This window comes from Chenopodium quinoa, unplaced genomic scaffold, assembly GCF_001683475.1.
Source record: "Chenopodium quinoa cultivar QQ74 unplaced genomic scaffold, ASM168347v1, whole genome shotgun sequence".
Classification (NCBI taxonomy): Eukaryota; Viridiplantae; Streptophyta; class Magnoliopsida; order Caryophyllales; family Amaranthaceae; genus Chenopodium; species Chenopodium quinoa.
The window spans coordinates 216358-235710 of NW_018744858.1; the positions used below are offsets into that span (position 1 = coordinate 216358).

Sequence of the window (19353 nt, forward strand, 5' to 3'; positions counted from 1 at the left end):
AGCTTGTTGTTCGTATAAATTGTATTGACATTAGTCGGAGTCAAGTGGAATAGTTATCTTATTTTATTTAATTATATTTTCTTGAAATCCTATTTGATATTATTTAAGTTAATAATTATCTTTTGGAAATATCTTTTTGAACTAATTAAATTTTTATTTTGAGGAAAGAATTTTAGAAAAAACATGTGTTTTAATCAATCAAATTGGTTTAGAAAATTAAGGAAGCACTAAAAGAGTTTTGAGAAAAACGTGTGTTAGTAGCATTCACTTGCAGCAAAAGAAATTAACTTCTGCTTGCTCCTCAAGTTGAGGAACATGGAGATAGTGGAACCAACTAGACAGCTTAGTGGATGTATTTCTCACTCTATAAATAACGCTTCCTTCAGCTTGCAAAGAACACACTTGAGCATTCTAGCATATCTAACCTTGTTATAAGAGAGTTTATTCCACTTGAGTTTAAAAGTTTCTTTGTAATTTATATTAGAGTTTTATTAAGCGAGTTGTAATTTGGGTTAACGGTTTGAGTGAACTCTTTAGAGAGAAAAGACTTTGAGTGAAGTAAAGAGAAAAGAGAGAAAGAGTTGAGAAGCACAACTTATTGAGGGATCAGTCGTGGGGGACTTTGGTTCGTAGAGGAACTAAGGTCAAAGAGTCTTAGTTTATAATAGGTTGTTGCCCTATTATCGATTAAGAGCTTGAGTTAAAATCTGTTTTGCGAGGAACTAAACGATTGCACGAGAGCTTTTTACGTGGAAAACTTCTTGGCCCTAATCAAGTAGAAAAACCACGATCACTAGGGTTTTTAACTCAAACTCTTAATCAATAATAGGGCAACAACCTATTACAAACTAAGACTCTTTGACCTTAGTTCCTTTATGAACCAAAGTCCCCCACAACTGATCCCTCAATCAGTTGAACCCTTTCTCTCTCTGCTCTTGACTTCACTCAAAGTCTTTTGTCTTTAAGAGTTCACTCAACCCTTACCCCAAATTACAACTCGATTAATAAAACTCTAAAATAAATTACAAAGACACTTTTAGACTCAAGTAGTATAATAAACTCTCTTATAACAAGATTAGATATGATAGAATGCTCAAGTGTGTTTTTTATAATCTCAAGGAAGCGTTATTTATAGGGTGAAAAACACATCCACTAAGCAGTTAAGTTGGTTCCACTATCTCCATGTTCCTCAACTTGAGGAGCACGCATAAGTGAATTCTTGTGCTGCAAGTAATGCTACTAACCCACATTTTTCTCAAAACTCTTTTACTGCTTCCTTTTATTTGTTATCCCTCCTCTCTTTTTGGTTTCCCCTCGGATTTTATCTTTTCTTCTTTCTTACTCTTTTGTCCCCCCTCAGATTTTGGTTCTTTTTCTCTCCCTTCTCATCATCATCCACCACAACTTCCTTCAAATCTTTCTTTTTCCCTTTTTCCATAAACCTAGTTTTCACATCAACAACACATATTTTCATTAGATTAAGAGTTGAGGGTTGAAGGTAGTGTTTAGGCTTATAGTTGTGAGCTTTGTATCCTTCAAATTTGATACCAAAACTATCAAACAAGGTAGTGAGGAGATTACTATATTCCACTTTATGATTTTTTGGTATAGTGTGGTTTAGATGTTGAAACATAAGGGATGGAAAGTAGATTAGGATTTTCTTTTCTAGGAGGTAAATTAGCACGGCATCCTGATGGTTTGCAAGATCTCGATGTTGGGTAAGAGGGATTATGGCTTGCCATACAAACACAAACAACACTTTTTGGAGAACGGAAAATTATTTCTGATTTGTTTGACATTTATGTGTTTTGATGATGAATCAAGCAAACTTACACATTTTAACAATTGTCTATAAGTTTTGTAAGTCTTAGGTTTCGAAGAGGGAACTGAAGTATGTGATCATGAACCTAGGAGGAACGAGCATGCTATAAGACCCAGGAGAATTAAGACTAAACGAGAAGTTAAAATCAAGAAAGCTGGAGATTAGTTTCTCAAGGGAACTAAAGAGGCTTCAGAGTAGAAGATTCCTTGAGAAAACAAGGAGTTATAAAGCTAATAGGTTATCTTTTTAGGTTCTTGTTCTTATAAATTATATTGACAATAGTCGGAGTCAAGTGGAATAGTTATCCTATTTTATCTTATTTTATTTAATTATATTTTCCCGAAATTCCTATTTGATATTATTTAAGTGGAAAATTTGTCGAAAAAAACCTTTTAGATGCACCATTTTACGAAAAAAAAATCTTTTAAAAGCTTTTTGGCAAAAGAAAACCCGATTTTTAACATTTTGGCAAAAGAAAACCCGATTTTTAACATTTTGGCAAAAGAAAACCAGAATGTGAAGTTTTTTTTGTTGAAGACAACCAAGTGCCTCTAATTCACTTAATTAATCTCTAATTTATTCTAATTAACCTCCTCCTTTCCCCCTCCCCTTGCAGCAGCCTTCCTCCCCCACCCCTCATCCCCGGCGACCCACCTCCACCGTCAGTCGACCCCGCTATCCCCCTTATTCCCCGGCCTGTGCAACCCTCCACCTCCCTTCGAACATCTAGCTCTCATGTCTCCCTCAAACACTCTCAAACACAGTACCAAAATTTGCTAGGATCTTTTTGGAAGCTTCAAATCAAGTTGTCCCACACAATCAATGTATGTTTGCTTCAATTTTATCTTATAATATGCTCGAATTTTGCAATTATAATTTGTCCATAAACCCTAGAAAAATCGATTTGGGGATTTTTAATTTTGTGCATCTTGCTTGCAATTGATGCTTGTTTTGGCTTTGATCATGTATGTATGTGATGCTAGGATAATTTAGAAGCAAATTGTAATTGATTTGGACTTAATTTGAGCATGTTTGAGTAAATTAGAGCCAAAAATTGAAAATTCCTTACTTGTGGTGGTCGCCGGCGGGGATAAGGAGGAAAGGGAGGGTCGGCTGGCGATGGAGGTAGGTCGCCGGGGGTGGGGATCTAGGCGGCGGGTCCGATGGTGGAGGGGTGGTTGAGAGGTGGTAGTTTTTTTTTTATAAATTAAATTTAATTTTTAAATAAATAGGTGGGTTAGAGAGTGATTAAAAGAAAGGAAAGAAAATTAAGGACTACTTAAGTGAATTAGAGGGCAATTAGGAAAATAGGTTTCTCCTTGCAAAGAAAATGAAGGTGGTGGTTTTTTTTAACAAAAAAGCTTTTAAAATATTTTTTTTGACAAAATGGTGCTTTTAAAAGATTTTTTCTAACAAATTTTCCTATTTAAGTTAATAATTATCTTTTGGAAAATATTAATAAAGGAAATATCTTTTATAAATATCTTTTGAACTGAATTAGTTTTTATTTTGAAAAAAATAATTTTGGAAATACTTTTACAACGTGTGTGTTAATCATTCAAATTGGTTGGAAAATTAAGGAAGAAGTAAAAGAGTGTTGAGAAAAACGTGGTTCACCTGCATCACAAGAATTCACTTTTGCGTGCTCCTCAAGTTGAGGAACATGGAGATAGTGGAACCAACTTAACTGCTTAGTGGGTGTATTTCTCACCCTATAAGTAACACTTCCTTCAGCTTGCAAAAACACACTTGAGATTCTAGCATATCTAATTTTGTTATAAGAGATTTTATTCCACTTGAGTCTAAAAGTGTCTTTGTGATTCATATTAGAGTTTTATTAATCGAGTTGTAATTTTGGGTAAGAATTTGAGTGAACTCTTAAAGAGAAAAGACTTGGAGTGAAGTCAAGAGCAGAGAAAGAAAGAGTTGAGAAGCCCAACTGATTGAGGGATCATTTGTGGGGGACTTTGGTTCGTAGCGGAACTAAGGTCAAAGAGTCTTAGTTTGTAATAGGTTGTTGCCCTATTATCGATTAAAAGATTGAGTTAAAATCCCTAGTGGTTGTGGTTTTTCTACTTGACTAGGGCCAAGAAGTTTTCCACGTAAAAATCTCTCGTGCAATCTTTTAGTTCCTCGCAAAATAGTTTTAAATTCTGCAAAAACTATAGTAGTTCTCTATACTACAATTCACCCCCCCCCTTCTCTTGTAGTATTCATCTGTGTCAACATAATGGCTATAAGATCTATAGGAGAAACAAGGCATATTATCTGACAAACAGGCTGCATTGGCTTTAATTCATATGTTACCATTCATAATGATATAACTTCTAACTAACGTCTGAGTACGTATCTATTGAAGCCTGTCTATAGTTTGGGACAATGTCACCCCTATTCTAAACAGTACAGAAGAAAAAGAATATTACCTGTCGTTTAAGTTGGCGTACATTGAACACATCTTTCATGGAATGCGAAATATATGACATCAAGTAGGCCGTGTATGCATCTTTAGCTGATTTGTTCAAGTGATAATTATTTGTTACCAAATTCTCCTGCATAATCACATTATGTAAGGTGGTGCTTTAATATTAGAAAACAAAAACGGAAATAGAAATGTTCAGTACCAGATGAGACTGCACGTTTGCCAGCTTCGTTGCATCGAAAATATACTCTTTTACGGACCTCCTCACTCTGCATCAAAAATTTGCATATTGAGCTAAAAAGAAGTTGCAAAGTTCACATGAAGAAACAACTGGAACTACCACAACCAAGAACTTAATGTAACTGAGGTTTCGGCCCATAGTTTGCAAACTATTTGGGGTTTATCTCCAAACTATTTCACCAGGATTCATGATTACATTCCTAAAGTATAAGTCCAACCCACATCTATCTGACTTCACCTTCATCATAGAAACTTTAATTATTGCTTATCGAATATATTCATACCTCCAAATAACTAAGATACTGCAACTCTTCTGGAATCAGAAAAAGCAAAGGATTACCCTTTGCACCTTCCCCATGAGCCATTCGTCCAGCCCTATATATATGTTCCTAAAGGGCCAACATATCAGCTAACTGAATCGAATGAAGCTAGCTATACAGAAAGTCAGCAAAGTCGCATACCTTTGGGTCAGCTGGAGGATCATACTGTACAATCCAATCCTACAAGAAGTGAAAAAAAAAAAAAAAGACAATTCAACTGTAAGAACTATTACTAAACCAAAACCTGTATTCTGTTAAGATTACAGTAATTAAGTCATGTAAGATACTAACCACAGCAGGAATTTCAAGTCCACGAACAGCAAGATCAGTGCACAAAAGTATGCCTTTTTCTGCTTTGCAAAAGTTTAAAAATGTTGTCACCCTCTTAGTCTGATTTTGCTTCGCATAGAGATCAAAGCAGTCTATCTCATTATATTTGAAAAGTTCTAAATGGAATTTTACCGAGTCACAGGAAGAAAAGACGACCACAACTTTCTTACTCAGACTCCTCTTCAGAAACGAATAGAGAACAATAAGTCTCTTATCACTAGAACAACACAATAGCCCTGCTGTAGTTCTTCATTGACAACCTATGATAACCAGCATCCAATTAATTATTCATCATAATATACTTATTCAGGTATGACAGACACAAACAATGGAGTGTAGATTTCACTTACCCTTCTCCTTTTCCTTCCCTCGTCAACATCAGTAGACTGGAACGACAAGCGATATCACTTACTTAGCACATATATACATATTATTACATGACAGCCAATTTTACTATCATTCTCAACATCCTTCTCACAAATTTCGAAAGCGAATTAAAACTTAAGTTACATACAAAGTATACACCCTTTCCCATCATTATTACTGCATAAAATTCCAGAATCATTCACAAAAATAACCGATTTTGTCTAATATACATGAGAAAATACAAGTTTATCTTCGTGATAAGCAAAAAAAATTGTTTATTTAGTGGCATTTCTGTAAATAAGTTAACAACTTTTATTAACTAATTAAATTCAAATAAACTTTAATTACAATCCAATTAGATTATGCTGATTGTAATTAACTAATCATAATCTTCATTATTTCTTACATAAATATATATTAGCTTGAATTCACACAAAATTAACCAAAAACAGAAAAATAAATGAGAAAAATCAAAGAAAAAAAATGATATAATAAGGACTTGAAAAGAGAACCTGGGTTATGGATAGATTACTCATAATTCCAATTATTTTCTCATCTTCACCACCATTATTTTCTCTCTCCTCTTCTTCCACTTCTTTTACTTCTTCATCATTTTCAGCTCTCTTCATCATTTTCAGCTCTCAATTCCTCAGCGCACGGCTGTTTCTGTTCTAACATTTTAGGGTTTGAAAAAATTCCTGCAAAAAATTAACAATTGAATTTAACTCAAAATTTTCGCGATTAATAATACTATGAATTGCAAAATTATAGCAATGTTATAATCTTTCAGTTATTATATGCAATAGTTCGAGAGAATCCACCTTAATAAAACCCTAAATTGAAATAAAGTAACGATTAACAGTAGATTGTGGTAATGATATTAGACCTCAAAAGCTGCTTCAATGGAGAACGGAAAGCTCACAGGTGGCTTCAATGGAGGACAAAGTATTTTCCGTGTGTATTGCCTAGCCGCTGTTCAATTCAACCAATCTAATTTACGTAGTTTTTTTTTTTTTTTTTTTTTTTTTTTTTTTTTTTTTTTTTTTGAGGCAATCTAATTTACGTAGTTGATATATATACGTATTGGTTAAACAAAAATATACGGGGGTTGGTAATTCAGGTCAACAGGTCAGGTTTGGATTTTTCTTAGTAACTTCACGTCGAGTTATCGGGGCGGGTTAGGGATTGGATACTCGCTTCGTTCCTTCTTACTATGTACCTTCATTTTTTTAGTTGACACATTTCTTTTAGCACGCTTGTCAACGCACAATTTTAATAATTAGCATCTCTAATTATCAACATTGTAATATTATAAAAAGTGGATAGGAATATAATTTATATTGAAACGATTCAAAGTACATCTCATATGACTATATTCAATCGTAACTATAAATTACAAAAGATTGTCAAAGTATAGTATGTGGATAGTGTAAAAGTCAAAGTGTATCAACTAAAAAAACAGATGAAATATTTTTTAAGTTTTGACTTTTATGGTCTATTTCTTAGAACTTGACTAGAAAAATTCCCTATAAACTCGAAAGACTATATTATGTGAGATCTTGTTAAATTTACTTTAAAAATAATTTTCAAAGACTTTTTCCAGGCACCCATACTGTTGATCAATTTATTTTCACTATTAATAGTCATATTTGTTCCTATTTTTTGATTTTAGAAAATTACAAAAGCTTTACTTATCCAACAATGAAATTTACGTGCAAGTAGCACAACCATCATAGTGATAGAGTAAGACTAAGAATTGCTCCTTTTGTTACAAAAAATGAAAGCCCAGTTTGATTGGCACATTTTTTCAACGCAGAACTTTGATCACTATTATCTTTAATTGTCATTAAGGCGTTGCTTGGTTAAACAAAGAAATTGAGAGAATTGAAAAAACATGGGAATTTAGTTCCTAAAAAAAAAAAAAAGAAAGAAGAAGAAGAAATGGGAATTTAGAAATTGGAACAAAAAAAAAGAGAGAAATGAATAATATAAAGTCCTTTAGGACTTCTTTACAAAAATAATGACTAGTATTTGGGCCCGAAAAATACCCCGGATCATCATATATATGGTTAACCAATAATATACAATTAATCTATGACTCAATTATCAATTGTTGTAATTCAAATTGCTATTTATATTGTCTTTCACTAAATATTACTGGAATATCAAAACGAAAAGGAACAAGCCTTTAGCATTAGGTTAATAATTATTTTGCTGGGCAGTATATTTCATCATAGTTAGCTATCCTTTTTTAACCTTTTCCACATTTGGTTTTCCTCCTCTTTTTTTTTTTTGGCAAACAAACAAAACGCATAGTTTCAGTTCGAAGTGCACAATGAGGATGGTGGGAAACACATAGTTTCATGGAGGTGCAACTAATCACCTAACACTTCTGAACAAATCATCACTAGCAACTTGTTTTGAACAAGAACTCATTCGATTGGATTTACTTGCCACAAGTTGACTCATCAAATTTAACACACAAGTCCCATAGGAGACAATCTTAAGGTTTCTCTCTTTAAAGTTTATTTCTTTCTCTTTACATATACTGTCCTCGGCAGGACGGAAATGGTAACCGAGAGAGAAATTAAAGAGAAGAAGCCTAGGCAAGAGCGTCATCAATGTCTAGAAGAATTTGCCAAAAGTTTAAACTAAAACAAAAATTCAAATATCAAGATATTGCAATACAAAGTTCTTCACAGACGTAAATAATTCAATAAGCTTCTTTCACGATAAAATACAACTCTTGGTGTTCAATGTCCAAGACCAGTATTAGATACTGTAGAAATGTTACAGACTATACGCAGAAGACTCAAAATTGCCAACATGACACATCTTCAAAGTAATTAGTAAAAAACACTTGAACAAATTCTGTTATGAAAGTTTTCTAATACCTAACAAATTGCCTAGTATCATCTCCACCTCGCTTCCCATAAGGATTGCTTTCATTAAACCTCCCTTCAATTTTACGGCTCTTCTTCCTAAACTTTGAAGCATTGCTGTCTAGTTTGATATCTACCTTTGGTGGGCAAGAAAAGCAGAACGAAGTAGCTACCGCCTGCACAAGTGAAGAAACATGTTATCTTGGAATAATAGATAATGGCCGCAGGATCAATAGGAAAATCGAGCTGCGTTATCTTACAAACAGTTAGCATCGGCTTTAATTCATATCTTACCATCCGTAATGACCCTACAACTGACATATGAGCGTGTTTTTATTGAAGTATCAACTATCAACCCCCATGCTAAACAATACAGAAGAAAAATAAATATTACCTGTAGATCGAGTTGGTGTACATTGAACACATCTTTCATGGAATGCGAGTTATATGACAATATGTAGGCTCTGTATGCATCTTTAGCTGACTTGTTCAAGTAATAATTATTTGTAACCAATTTCTCCTGCAAATTCCACAATGTAAGACAGTGCTTTCATAATTGGAAACAAAAATAACAGAAATAGGAAGATTCAGTACCAGATGTGACTGCACATTTGCCAGCTTCTTTGTATCAAAATCATACTCTTTCACAGGAACCTTCTCACTCTGCATTAAAATTTTACATATTGAGCTAGATATAAGGGGGCAGCATATGCGCATGAACAAACAAATGGGTCTACATAGCAGGCTTGCACAACCAAGAACTTAACATAACTAAGCTTTCTGCTCCACGTTTGCAGTCAGCACTCAATGTAAAGAAAACTTAAGAAAGGCTCTCCGGGGTTCATTTCCAAATTATCTCACAAGGATTCATGATTCATCTGACTTCACTTTCATCATAGAAACTTTAATTATTGCTTGTCAGATATATTCATACCTTCAAATAACTAAGGAACTGCAACTCTTCTGGAATCAGGAAAAGCAAAGCGTTACCCTTTGCACCTTCCCCACGAGCTGTTCGTCCAACCCTATGAATATATTCCTAAAAGGGACAACATATCAGCTAACCAGATAACATGAAGCTAGCTATTCAATGGGAGGAGGAGCTCAAGTCAGCAAATTCAAATACCTTTGGGTCATCTGGAGGATCATACTGCACAATCCAATCCTACAAAAAGCCAAGAAAATAACAGACCACTCATCTGTAAGTGCTGTTGCTAAGCCAAAACCTGTATGCTGAAGAGATTGCAGTAATTCATGTAAGAACAGGATATAAGACACTAACCACAGCAGGAATATCAAGTCCACGAGCAGCAACATCAGTGCACAAAAGTATGCCTTTCTCTGCTTTGCAGAAGTCAAAAAATGTTGTTGTCCTCTTGGTCTGCTTTTGCTTCCCATGGATATCTAAACAGTCTATCTGAATATATCTAAAGAGTTCTGAATGGAATTTTACTGAGTTGCAGGAAGAAAAGAAGACCATGACTTTCTTATTCAGATTCCTCTTCAGAAACGAATAGAGAAGGATAAGTCTCTTATCACTGGGAATAACACAATAGCCCTGCTGTAGTCCTTCGTTGGTAACCTATGATAACCAGCATCCAATAAATTATTCTTTATAAAAACCCAATGATGACAAAAACAAATAATGGAATAGATGCACCATCAATTTCCAGTTCACTTACCCTTCTCCTGCCCTCATCAACATCAATATAGATAGGAGTAGACTGGAACGACAAGCGTGCAAGGTCCTCCACCTATGTACCAAAAATTTTATATCACTTACTCAGTATCCCAACACCCCTCTCCCCCCTTAACCCTGCCCTTAATCCTGAACAGAAGTAAGGCAAAAAATACACAGAAATGAGAGCTACCTTCTGGGTTTGAGTGGCTGAAAAAAGAGCTGTTTGACGTTCCTGTATGCCAGAAAAATTTCAATCAAAAAACTAATTTCAGAAACTTCACACCTTGATGAAGACCGAAAGGAGCATAAATTTGGCATAACACATACGATTCCAGGAACAACAAAGTGAAAAATCAGTATCAAAAGGCACTAAAAGTCTAAAACATCACAAAAGAAGATAATCCACCCCAAACACTATAAAACTCAAGCTCAATCATATCAACTGTTCATATTCAATGGAAACAATAACTTGCAAAACAAAAGAAATATACTGATGGATTACATATACCTTCACATTACATACAGGAAAATGATATATACACCAATAAGGGCTAGCTATAAGAAGATAAAAGTAGAATTATTATGATTATAATCAACATTTAAAACACATATTAATGTGTGATTTTGTCACATATTCTTAAACTCAACAATAAGAAATATATACGATGCTCATAATTATCCCTTAGGCTACGTATATCATAGCCATTAAATATATAAAGATAAACATTTGTTTATAAAGTACCAGCTTTCCATCTTCCAAAATGCTACAAGCACCACAAACAATCATACTTTCCATAATATCAAATTTGCAACAGACTTAAATGACATGAATATTATTTTTCTCCCTTCATGCACATAAGAACATTGTCACTATATTTCAACAAACAGCTAATTGCATATATAACTTGTTTGAGGACACAGGGAGTATCAACCGCGCATGAAATATTAGAAGCAAATTTCTGACCTTCGGCAAAAGCTTTATGATCTGCCTCATTTCTTCTTCAAAATTAGCTTCCAGAATCCTGTCAGCTTCATCAATTACCAAGCACTGCAAGCATAAAATAATAAAGATGTCAATACCCTAGCAAAGACAAGCATAATAATTGATACTAAAGAAATGCTTTTAAAGGGTATATTAGCAGATTACTTTCCAACAGTTTCAAGACCTGGATAGAAATATAAGGAAATCCCCAGATTATAACTCCTCTTACACAATGATTTTGAATGCGTTCAGCAAATATGAACACCGAGAATTGATTACTAGGTTAAGTGAATATTCTTTACTACATTACATCAGCATCAAATGTCCTAAATATTACAGTGATGCACAGAATTGCATTCACTTAGGCTATGCTCAATTCACCTTGTTTCAACATATATTTGCTTATTTAAAAATTGATTAAATCAGACCATACCTGTTTAGTTGCCTTTGCTTATTGCAAAATATCTTTGATTCCGTAATTTTATAAAAAAATATATAAAAATCTATATATGGAAATTACACATTAATTATTTGATAAATTTTTTCTCAAGGAATAGTGTACAAATAAGGTCAAGGTTCAGTCACATTAATAAATCAAATTAAGATCAGGTCATCAGATCACAGAAGAAAGTTTGAAGTACTACACAAAAGCCCATGTTTCATGTATATTTGATATGAACGCTATAAATCACCTTCAAGTTTTTGAATATGAACCCCTTAGTATTTTGAAGATGGTCAAGAAGTCGTCCGGGAGTTGCCACTAAAAGATTAACACCTTTGGCAAGTCGTTCTGCTTCTCCCCTTCGGCCTGCACCACCAATCACCAAGCCAAGGGTTTGTGAATGATGCTTCAGAAGGTCTTTAGCAACAGCGTGTGACTGCATCATTGAGACAACAAGTATACTGAAACTGCCCAAAAGGGGTTAAAGCAGAGCAAACAAATGAAAGCAAGTCCTACATCCATGTAAATTACAGACCCTCGCTTAAAAAAGGGGAAAAAGAAAATGAGCTGCAGTCAATAGAAATGAGGGATAGAGATTTACCTGAATAGCAAGCTCCCTTGTTGGACAAATAACAACAACACCAACACCATTACGAGGAGTAAAACGAGTCTGGTGCAACAATTCCACAGCTGGAATAAGAAAAGCAAGGGTCTTTCCAGAACCAGTCCTCGCAGCTCCCAGCACATCTTTGCCTTCCAAGAGAGGAGGTATAGCTCTAGCTTGAATCTGTAAACATAGTAAAGCAAATAGCATAAGCTAACCGAGAATATTAAATTCAAACTACAATCAATTGAACTTGAATTATAGGATTCTAAGGGTATTCGTAGACCAACTTCCAGAATGTTTGCCAACTTATCAGTCTACAGAAATGCAAGCTTTTGACAAGCAAGGAATTTTATAATTGATCAGCTTCTAATGCTACTTGCAAATAGTTATTTCTCCTTGAAAAGTACAATTTCGTTCATCTAAGAATTTCGCGCTTCACTTTACAAATAGCTAGCTATAACGGAAATCAATGTCATGCATTTTATGAACCTTTCCCACCATTCTTTCTTGATGTTAGACAACTTGAAAGGATGAAGTTTCCATGTCCTCATTCAATCTACATCATCTCATCCTCATTCTTTAAACAAGGCTACTCTAAGTTCTATGTTCATCAAGAATCCAGTCTCTAAAAATCGATTTTCAAAAGCAAATCAAAAATTAAATTACATACAACTCCTTTCCGGCATAAACCATCCACAAAAATTACCCATCTACACTAATTAAAAATCACATGTACTTCAATTTCAATCCAATTAGACTATCATAAAAATTAGCTTGAAACCCTACAAAATCAATCCAAAAAACACTCAAAATGAAATAATAAGAAGAGAACCTGGGTCATGTTGGAGAACCCAATATCCTTAATAGCATTTTTAGTAGGCTCAGAAACTGGTAGAGCAAAGAAGGATTGATCACTCATAATTCCAATCCCACCACTCTTTTTCTTCTTTTTTTTCTTCTCAATCTTCTCAACTTCATTGCCATTATTTTCTCTCTCCTCTTCTTCCACTTGTTCTGCTTGTACTTCTTCATCATCACTTTCAGCCCTCAATTCGTCGGCGCACGGCCGTTTTCGTCCTACCATTTTAGGGCAATTTAAAGAAATTCCTGCAACAAATTAGCAACCAAATTTGAATCAAATTCTACTCTATTAAGAATATGAACAGAAATTTTAGCGCAAAGTTATAATCTTTTAGTAATTATTAGCAGTAGTTCGTTAATACACCATAGAAAACACTAATTTGAAGTAACTATATCATGAAATTCATATTCGACCTTGGAAGATGCTTCAATGGAGGACAGAAAGCTTACAAAGTATTTTCTGCTGTTTATGGTGGAGGGATTGGATGCTAGGTCTAAAATTATTAGGGTTAGGTTTTGTGTATTGGGTGTATTTATAATAATTACACCCTCTAAAAATGCAAACTTGAGTTATTTTTTAAAAAATTAAAAACATAAAATACGATTGTACCCTTCACCACTACTACATTATAAATAGTGGATTGACGATTCTGCCTATGGGTGATTATGAAACGAGACAACCAAGCTTAGCTTGGTCTAGTGGAAAGGAGAGCACCAATCCCCATTAGTGACAATTTGGGGGATGGGATTCTCTTACCTTCCTCCTACTCTCCCAAATTATCTAGCCCGCTAACCCAGATCGGGTTGAACCGTGAGGGGTTCCGGCCTAGTATAGCCCTTCATCTTAACTACCAAAAAAAATTATAAAAAAAAAAAAATTGAGATGAGATAACTTGCGAGCTACTTGAGTTCGGCTTGGTCAAAACTTGGTCAAAGCGGACTCGAGTAACCTCAGCCGGGCTCGAGCTCAACTGGAGATTGTAACGAGTCGAGTTGAGCAACTCACTACTCGACTCGAATAGCTCACGAGTAGCTTAATTAATTTTTTAAGTATATATATAAATCTTGTTTTTAGAATTTGAATCATTGTAAAACTTTACAAAAAAAAAAAAAAACCCAAACATAAGACTTATTAACTTATCTAGTTTACATACTTTAATCCTATTTAAATTAATTGTTACTCCTTGGTAAGAATTTGTTTATAAGATAAAGTAAAATTAATAATTAATCAATCATCAATAATAAATAATAATTATATACTAAAAGACACATCAGCAATGACATGTGTCATCTCCTGGTGTGTCCTTAGTTATTTTTTTTTTAAAAAAAATATTAATTAAGCAAACAAATCATTTACAAAAATAAAAGAAGTATTATTATTAGGATTTTTTTTAGAATATAACACCAAAAAAACATATAAATTTGATTAAAACACCACAAATTTTAAAAGTTTTATTATAACACCACTTAAATAAATGAAAATTTGATTTCACCACCAGATAACAATTTTCGTGACGGAAAATTTGTGTGGGCCCACAAATTAGTTTACCATCCAAATTTCAACCTCTTCAATTTGATTCTTTCTCCTTCATTCATTACCCAACTACTCCTCCCTTCATTGATTTGTCTTTGTTAATATTCAACAACCAAAATTAACATGGAATCAAACCCTAGTCTGATTTGTGTGGTTGAGAAATTCAATTGCAAGGAGAGGTGTTAGAGTAGGAGCGAAACAACTCAGTGAAAGTTTGTCAGTCATCTTCAACAACAAAAAAAGCTTGGATTTTTCGTGGTTTCTAACAACAACAGCAGTAAGATTCCAAAAGAGGTACCTTTCGAACCTTTTAAAGTAGTTTTCAACAGCTGATCGATGATGTCAATTTTGCAATTTTGTTGTGGATAGAAGGGTAAATTGGGCAAAATAAATGGAACCCTAAAAAGTGAAACTGAGTGTGCTTTACTGTGTTTAATCTGCCTTTGAACTTTGATATAAAGTAATTGATGTGTAATTTAAGTATTAGAATGTTTAATTGGTTAATTGTTTAGTTTAATTTTTTATTTTGGTGCACTGTTGACTGTTTTGTGTCATTGAATTGGGGTTTATTTGATTAGTCAATTATTTTAGAAGTAGTGTGTTTTATTGTGTAATTGGGGTATGCTATGTTGCCTTATGTTGACTATTTTTGCATGTGTTTATTAGGTAGATAATGGTCAGCCCAAATGGATTAATTGATATTGTATTCAGAGTTGGGGGTGCTTTTGTGCCTAAGAGAATATGGTACAGAATATGGTATAAACAAAGAGGGAAAACCTTTAACACTGGAAGAAGAGAACTAGTGAATGAAGAAGAAGTTAGGGGGTTGTTAGAGCTGAGACATTTAATTTGGAAGGATATGTTAAAGTGTCTGTAACTGCAAATGAAACTTTAAAGCACATTCATGAGGCTCAGTCCACTCCAGAAAAGGCTTCAACAAAGGGTAAGAAAAGATCAGCAGGGAGACCACCTTTAAACTCACCTTGGGTGGTGGAGCAGAGGAAGAAGAGTGAGCAAAGTGCAGCAAAGAAGGTAACCAATGTTTCATTTTAATAGCTTAATATATTTTCTGATACATGAGGTTGTTGATCCTTTTTTTTTTTTGTTAAACAGAGTGCAATAGGTGCAAGACCTAATAACATTGGGAACATGACATTCCCGCAAGAGAATCTAGGGTTTGAACCATGGAGTAAGCAGAAGGGTTCACAAAGTTAACAATAAAACCACCCAAAATCTAAGGGGAAAAGTCAACAAAATACACCCTCCTCAATAAGACCTTGTCCAAGCAACAAAGAAGCAGTACTGTGCTGCAAACTGGAGTGCAAACTAGGAGGGCTAAGCTGCATACTTTTAAAAATGCAAAAATTTAACTCAATGAACTGATGATGTGTTATGAAATAAACTTTTAGTTGGATGTGTTGTCAATTAATGTAATATACTAACGGTTGGAGGTAGTTTTTGAACACAAATTTTGGTGTAAGGCTTTGAAAGCCTATTTTGCTATGTTATGAAACTAATTTTCTTGGTTATGTCAATGGAATGTGGGATATTTAGGTACTTATTATATTCATTCTTTGCAAAAGATATCCATCTTACATTGCAAAAGTAGAACTCACTACCACTTATAATCCATTACAAAAGCATTAATGTTAAATTAGGCAAGTTAACAACAGAACAACTACACCTTAAGCATTATACAAACTCCCATAACTAGTATCACTAGCATCACTAAACTAATCCCAACAACAACACAAAGAACATAGTGCTCTGATCTTCCAATTCTTCTTTGCATTTCTCTATTCATCTTCTTTTCGTCAGAGTTGAGAGCCTTGCATTTCATCTTCACACTGTCCACTTCATTAAGAAAACACCTCATCTATCCACCAAGATCATCAACTTCCCTTTTAAAGCCACTAATTTCTCCCTTCAATAGTTTTTATCCAATAACAAATTGTTGATCACCTCTGTTTGCTAGGTTGTCCTATCAGGGTTATCCATTCATTCAAATTCTTTACAACCCCTACTTTCAGTTACTGGTTCTTAAAACTTGCACTTTCTGAACTCCCGCCCAGGATTATCCCTTGTCCAACTGGTAAGCTTCACAAAAGGAACACCATACTCGCACTCCTTATCTCTTGAAGGAGATGAGGAACTTATGAAAGACATCTCCTGCATCAATATGTCATCCAGAATAATCCACAACAATTTACTCTCACCAACCAAGCATTTGAAATAAGGAAATTAACTAAATAACTAATCAGTCCCAAAAATAAAAATAAAAACCCCAATTTAATTTTGCAATAAACCCTAATTTAAGTTTTTGATCAGTTTGGGGATAATTTAAGCAGCTATATCATGAATTAAGAAACAATAGCATGATTAATTACACAAACAAATTGCATTATGCATTTAATTCAAAAATATTTATCAATTAACAACATATTGAACAAAGCAAAATTAGGGTTTTTTTAGGGGTTTGACCTAATTACAATATTTCAGATCTTTCTCCCACCAACTATTGTTGGACTCGAACAATGTTGTTTCAATTTATGCCCTTTGATTATTGAATTCGCCAAATTCGAACCCTGAAATTATGTTATCAAATGAACAAATGAACGCCTTTGAAGGAAATTGCAAATATTTAAAAGAGTTTGAACAAAATAGTCGTTGAAGTAGGGCCTCAGTAACAGTTTCTCTAACGGACTGTCAATTTAGGTGGTGAAATCAAATTTTCTTTTTTATAAGTGGTGTTATAATAAAACTTTCAAAATTTATGGTGTTATAATCAAATTTTTATGCTTTTTAATTTATGGTGTTATTATCTAAAAAATCCTTATTTTTAAGGAAATTTTGACTTTTACCACCTCTAAAAAAACCACTTATTGGCTTTTACCATCTACATAAAAAAAAGTTTATTTTACCACCAACTAAATTTCCAAAAATTGGATTTCACCACCAATTAACGGATTCCGTCCATGAATCCGTTACTAGGCCCACCTTTTTGACGTTTCCTCTCCATCTCTCCCGATCTTCCATGTCAACCAGCCGACAACGAAATCAACTCACCTCGGTTGGTCGGAATTTCGTGTGGGGCTAGGGAGGTGTCGAAATTTGGTGTTGGGTAAGGAAAGGGTCGGAATTAGGTGGTGGCTAGGGTTTTAGGAGTGCGAAATTTGGTGGTGGCTAGGGTTTTAGGAGTGATCGGAATTCGATATAAGGGGGCTTTATGAGTGGTCGGGATTTGGTGGCTAGTGATTAGGGGATTTTTATCCACCAATCAGCATCCGACACGTGGGCCAGCCAGGTTTCGCCACGTGTCCTTCATGTAGGCCAATAGGAGTCTGCCACGTGTCATCAAGAGATTCGTCCTCCTTGGACCAATTGCAATGTGACACGTGTCCACCCATGCCAAATGGGAAAACCGGCCAACAAGGCCCAATCATTGTGGGACGCCCAGTCAGCCTTAGGTTTAACCTAAACCTAGTACTGGCACGCATCCCAAGGCATATAAATATGCCCATTAATCCTCATTAAGGGAGATGACGCACATTTAACACTCTCACCTAGAGAGACCAATTACTTTTATTTCCGCATTAATTACTCCTTAATCAAGTACTAACTTGACCGTCGGAGGCGGATCTCCAATCGTCCGGAGCATCCGTTTGTTTTGCAGGTACAGGCGTCCGGTTCCAGTCTCAGAATTGTAACTCTCCCGCAGGACATCAGAAAATCCCGAAACAGCTAGGGTTTTAAAGTCGAAAATTGGTGGAAAGGGGGTCGAAATCCGGTGGGAGGGGGTTGGAATCCGTGGCTGTGGCTAATGCGTTTGGGGTTGAGGGTGAGTGGTGGTTGTGCGGTGGCTATTGTGTGGCGAGTTGGTGGTGGTTGTTGGATGTGATTGGTGACAGAGGATACGTGGTGTGTGAGGGGGGGAATGCGAGTAGGTGGCTGGGTGAAGCAGGAAAGTTAAGAGGGATACGTTGCGGTGGTGAATTTAGTGGTATGGCTGTTGTGGCAGCGATTGAGGCTTCTGTGCGAGGGTTCCTGCGGCTTCCGTTGGTGGAGTGGCGCCGATTTGATGTTGGATTACTGCCACTGTTGTGCAGCGGTGGTGGGTGTTGGGTTTTACGGTGTCCGACACCGCGTGGAAACAAAACCCGATAACCGAATCGGATGCATAATAATTAAAACATATATAAAAGCATGCAAATAAACACAAACATAGGAGAAGAGAAAGAAGAGAGAAAAAATGCTCACCCTAGAAGCGTGCTTCGCTCAACCGTTGAGCTCGAACTTGAAAGCTTCAAGTTCCGCAAGTGCGAGAACCTCCGACGGCTCACACCCTCGCTACCGAACCGTAACTGATCCCTACCCCGAAACATAGTCAGGGCTAGACCAAAACAACTTAGAGTTTACGAACAAAGGTTTTCTCGCTTTTGGAGATCCCTTAAAGTTCACCAACTCAAGTGAAGTTCCCAACACCAAATGATTGGTATTTATAGGGAATTGTTCTCAAGAATTCCCATCATCTTTTAATGTGGGATAGTTGGTAGAAAGGCAAAATTTAGATTTAATTTAATTCTAAATTAATTTAAAAGCCATGAAACAATAATCAAATGACAAGTGTCATCACACAAAGAGGGAGCAGGTGGGAGGACCACCTTGACCTTGAAGAACAAGGCAAGGGGCTGCCCCACCCACTTCGGTTAGCTAGGGCAGCTTCCCGGCCTTGTGCAGCAAGGCCAGCCTTACTGGCAGCCTTGCGCCACAAGGCTAGGCCTGCTGGCCCTTAGCCACAAGCCCATGCACATGGCAACAGGCCCATGCGCGAGCAACAACAGCAGCACAGGCCCAACAGCATCGTCGC

General features: G+C 35.4%; 1 protein-coding gene and 1 long non-coding RNA gene across 3 annotated transcripts in view; both read right to left on the reverse strand.

Annotated features, from left to right (window-relative positions):
- Positions 1 to 8160: 8160 nt before the first annotated feature.
- Positions 8161 to 13504, reverse strand: LOC110704745 (DEAD-box ATP-dependent RNA helicase 27-like). Of its 2 annotated transcripts, none has more exons than XM_021882552.1 (13): positions 13367 to 13504; positions 12924 to 13198; positions 12086 to 12271; positions 11735 to 11920; positions 11025 to 11108; positions 10251 to 10292; positions 10062 to 10133; positions 9662 to 9961; positions 9506 to 9544; positions 9314 to 9418; positions 8974 to 9042; positions 8774 to 8899; positions 8161 to 8555 (listed from the first exon to the last, which is right to left on the reverse strand). In XM_021882552.1, exons 2-13 carry the CDS (start codon positions 13173 to 13175, stop codon positions 8385 to 8387), a joined length of 1632 nt encoding a protein of 543 aa, XP_021738244.1. In that variant the 5' UTR covers positions 13176 to 13198; positions 13367 to 13504; the 3' UTR covers positions 8161 to 8384. The 2 variants fall into 2 exon arrangements, with proteins under 2 accessions (XP_021738244.1, XP_021738246.1); XM_021882554.1 differs by having other exon boundaries at positions 13403 to 13493.
- Positions 13505 to 16636: 3132 nt separating this feature from the next.
- LOC110704746 overlaps positions 16637 to 19353 on the reverse strand; it is a 29840-nt gene continuing 27123 nt past the window's right edge. Inside the window, exon 5 of the long non-coding RNA XR_002507997.1 lies at positions 16637 to 16655. This is a non-coding gene — a long non-coding RNA (uncharacterized LOC110704746). The remainder of the gene's footprint in view (positions 16656 to 19353) is intronic.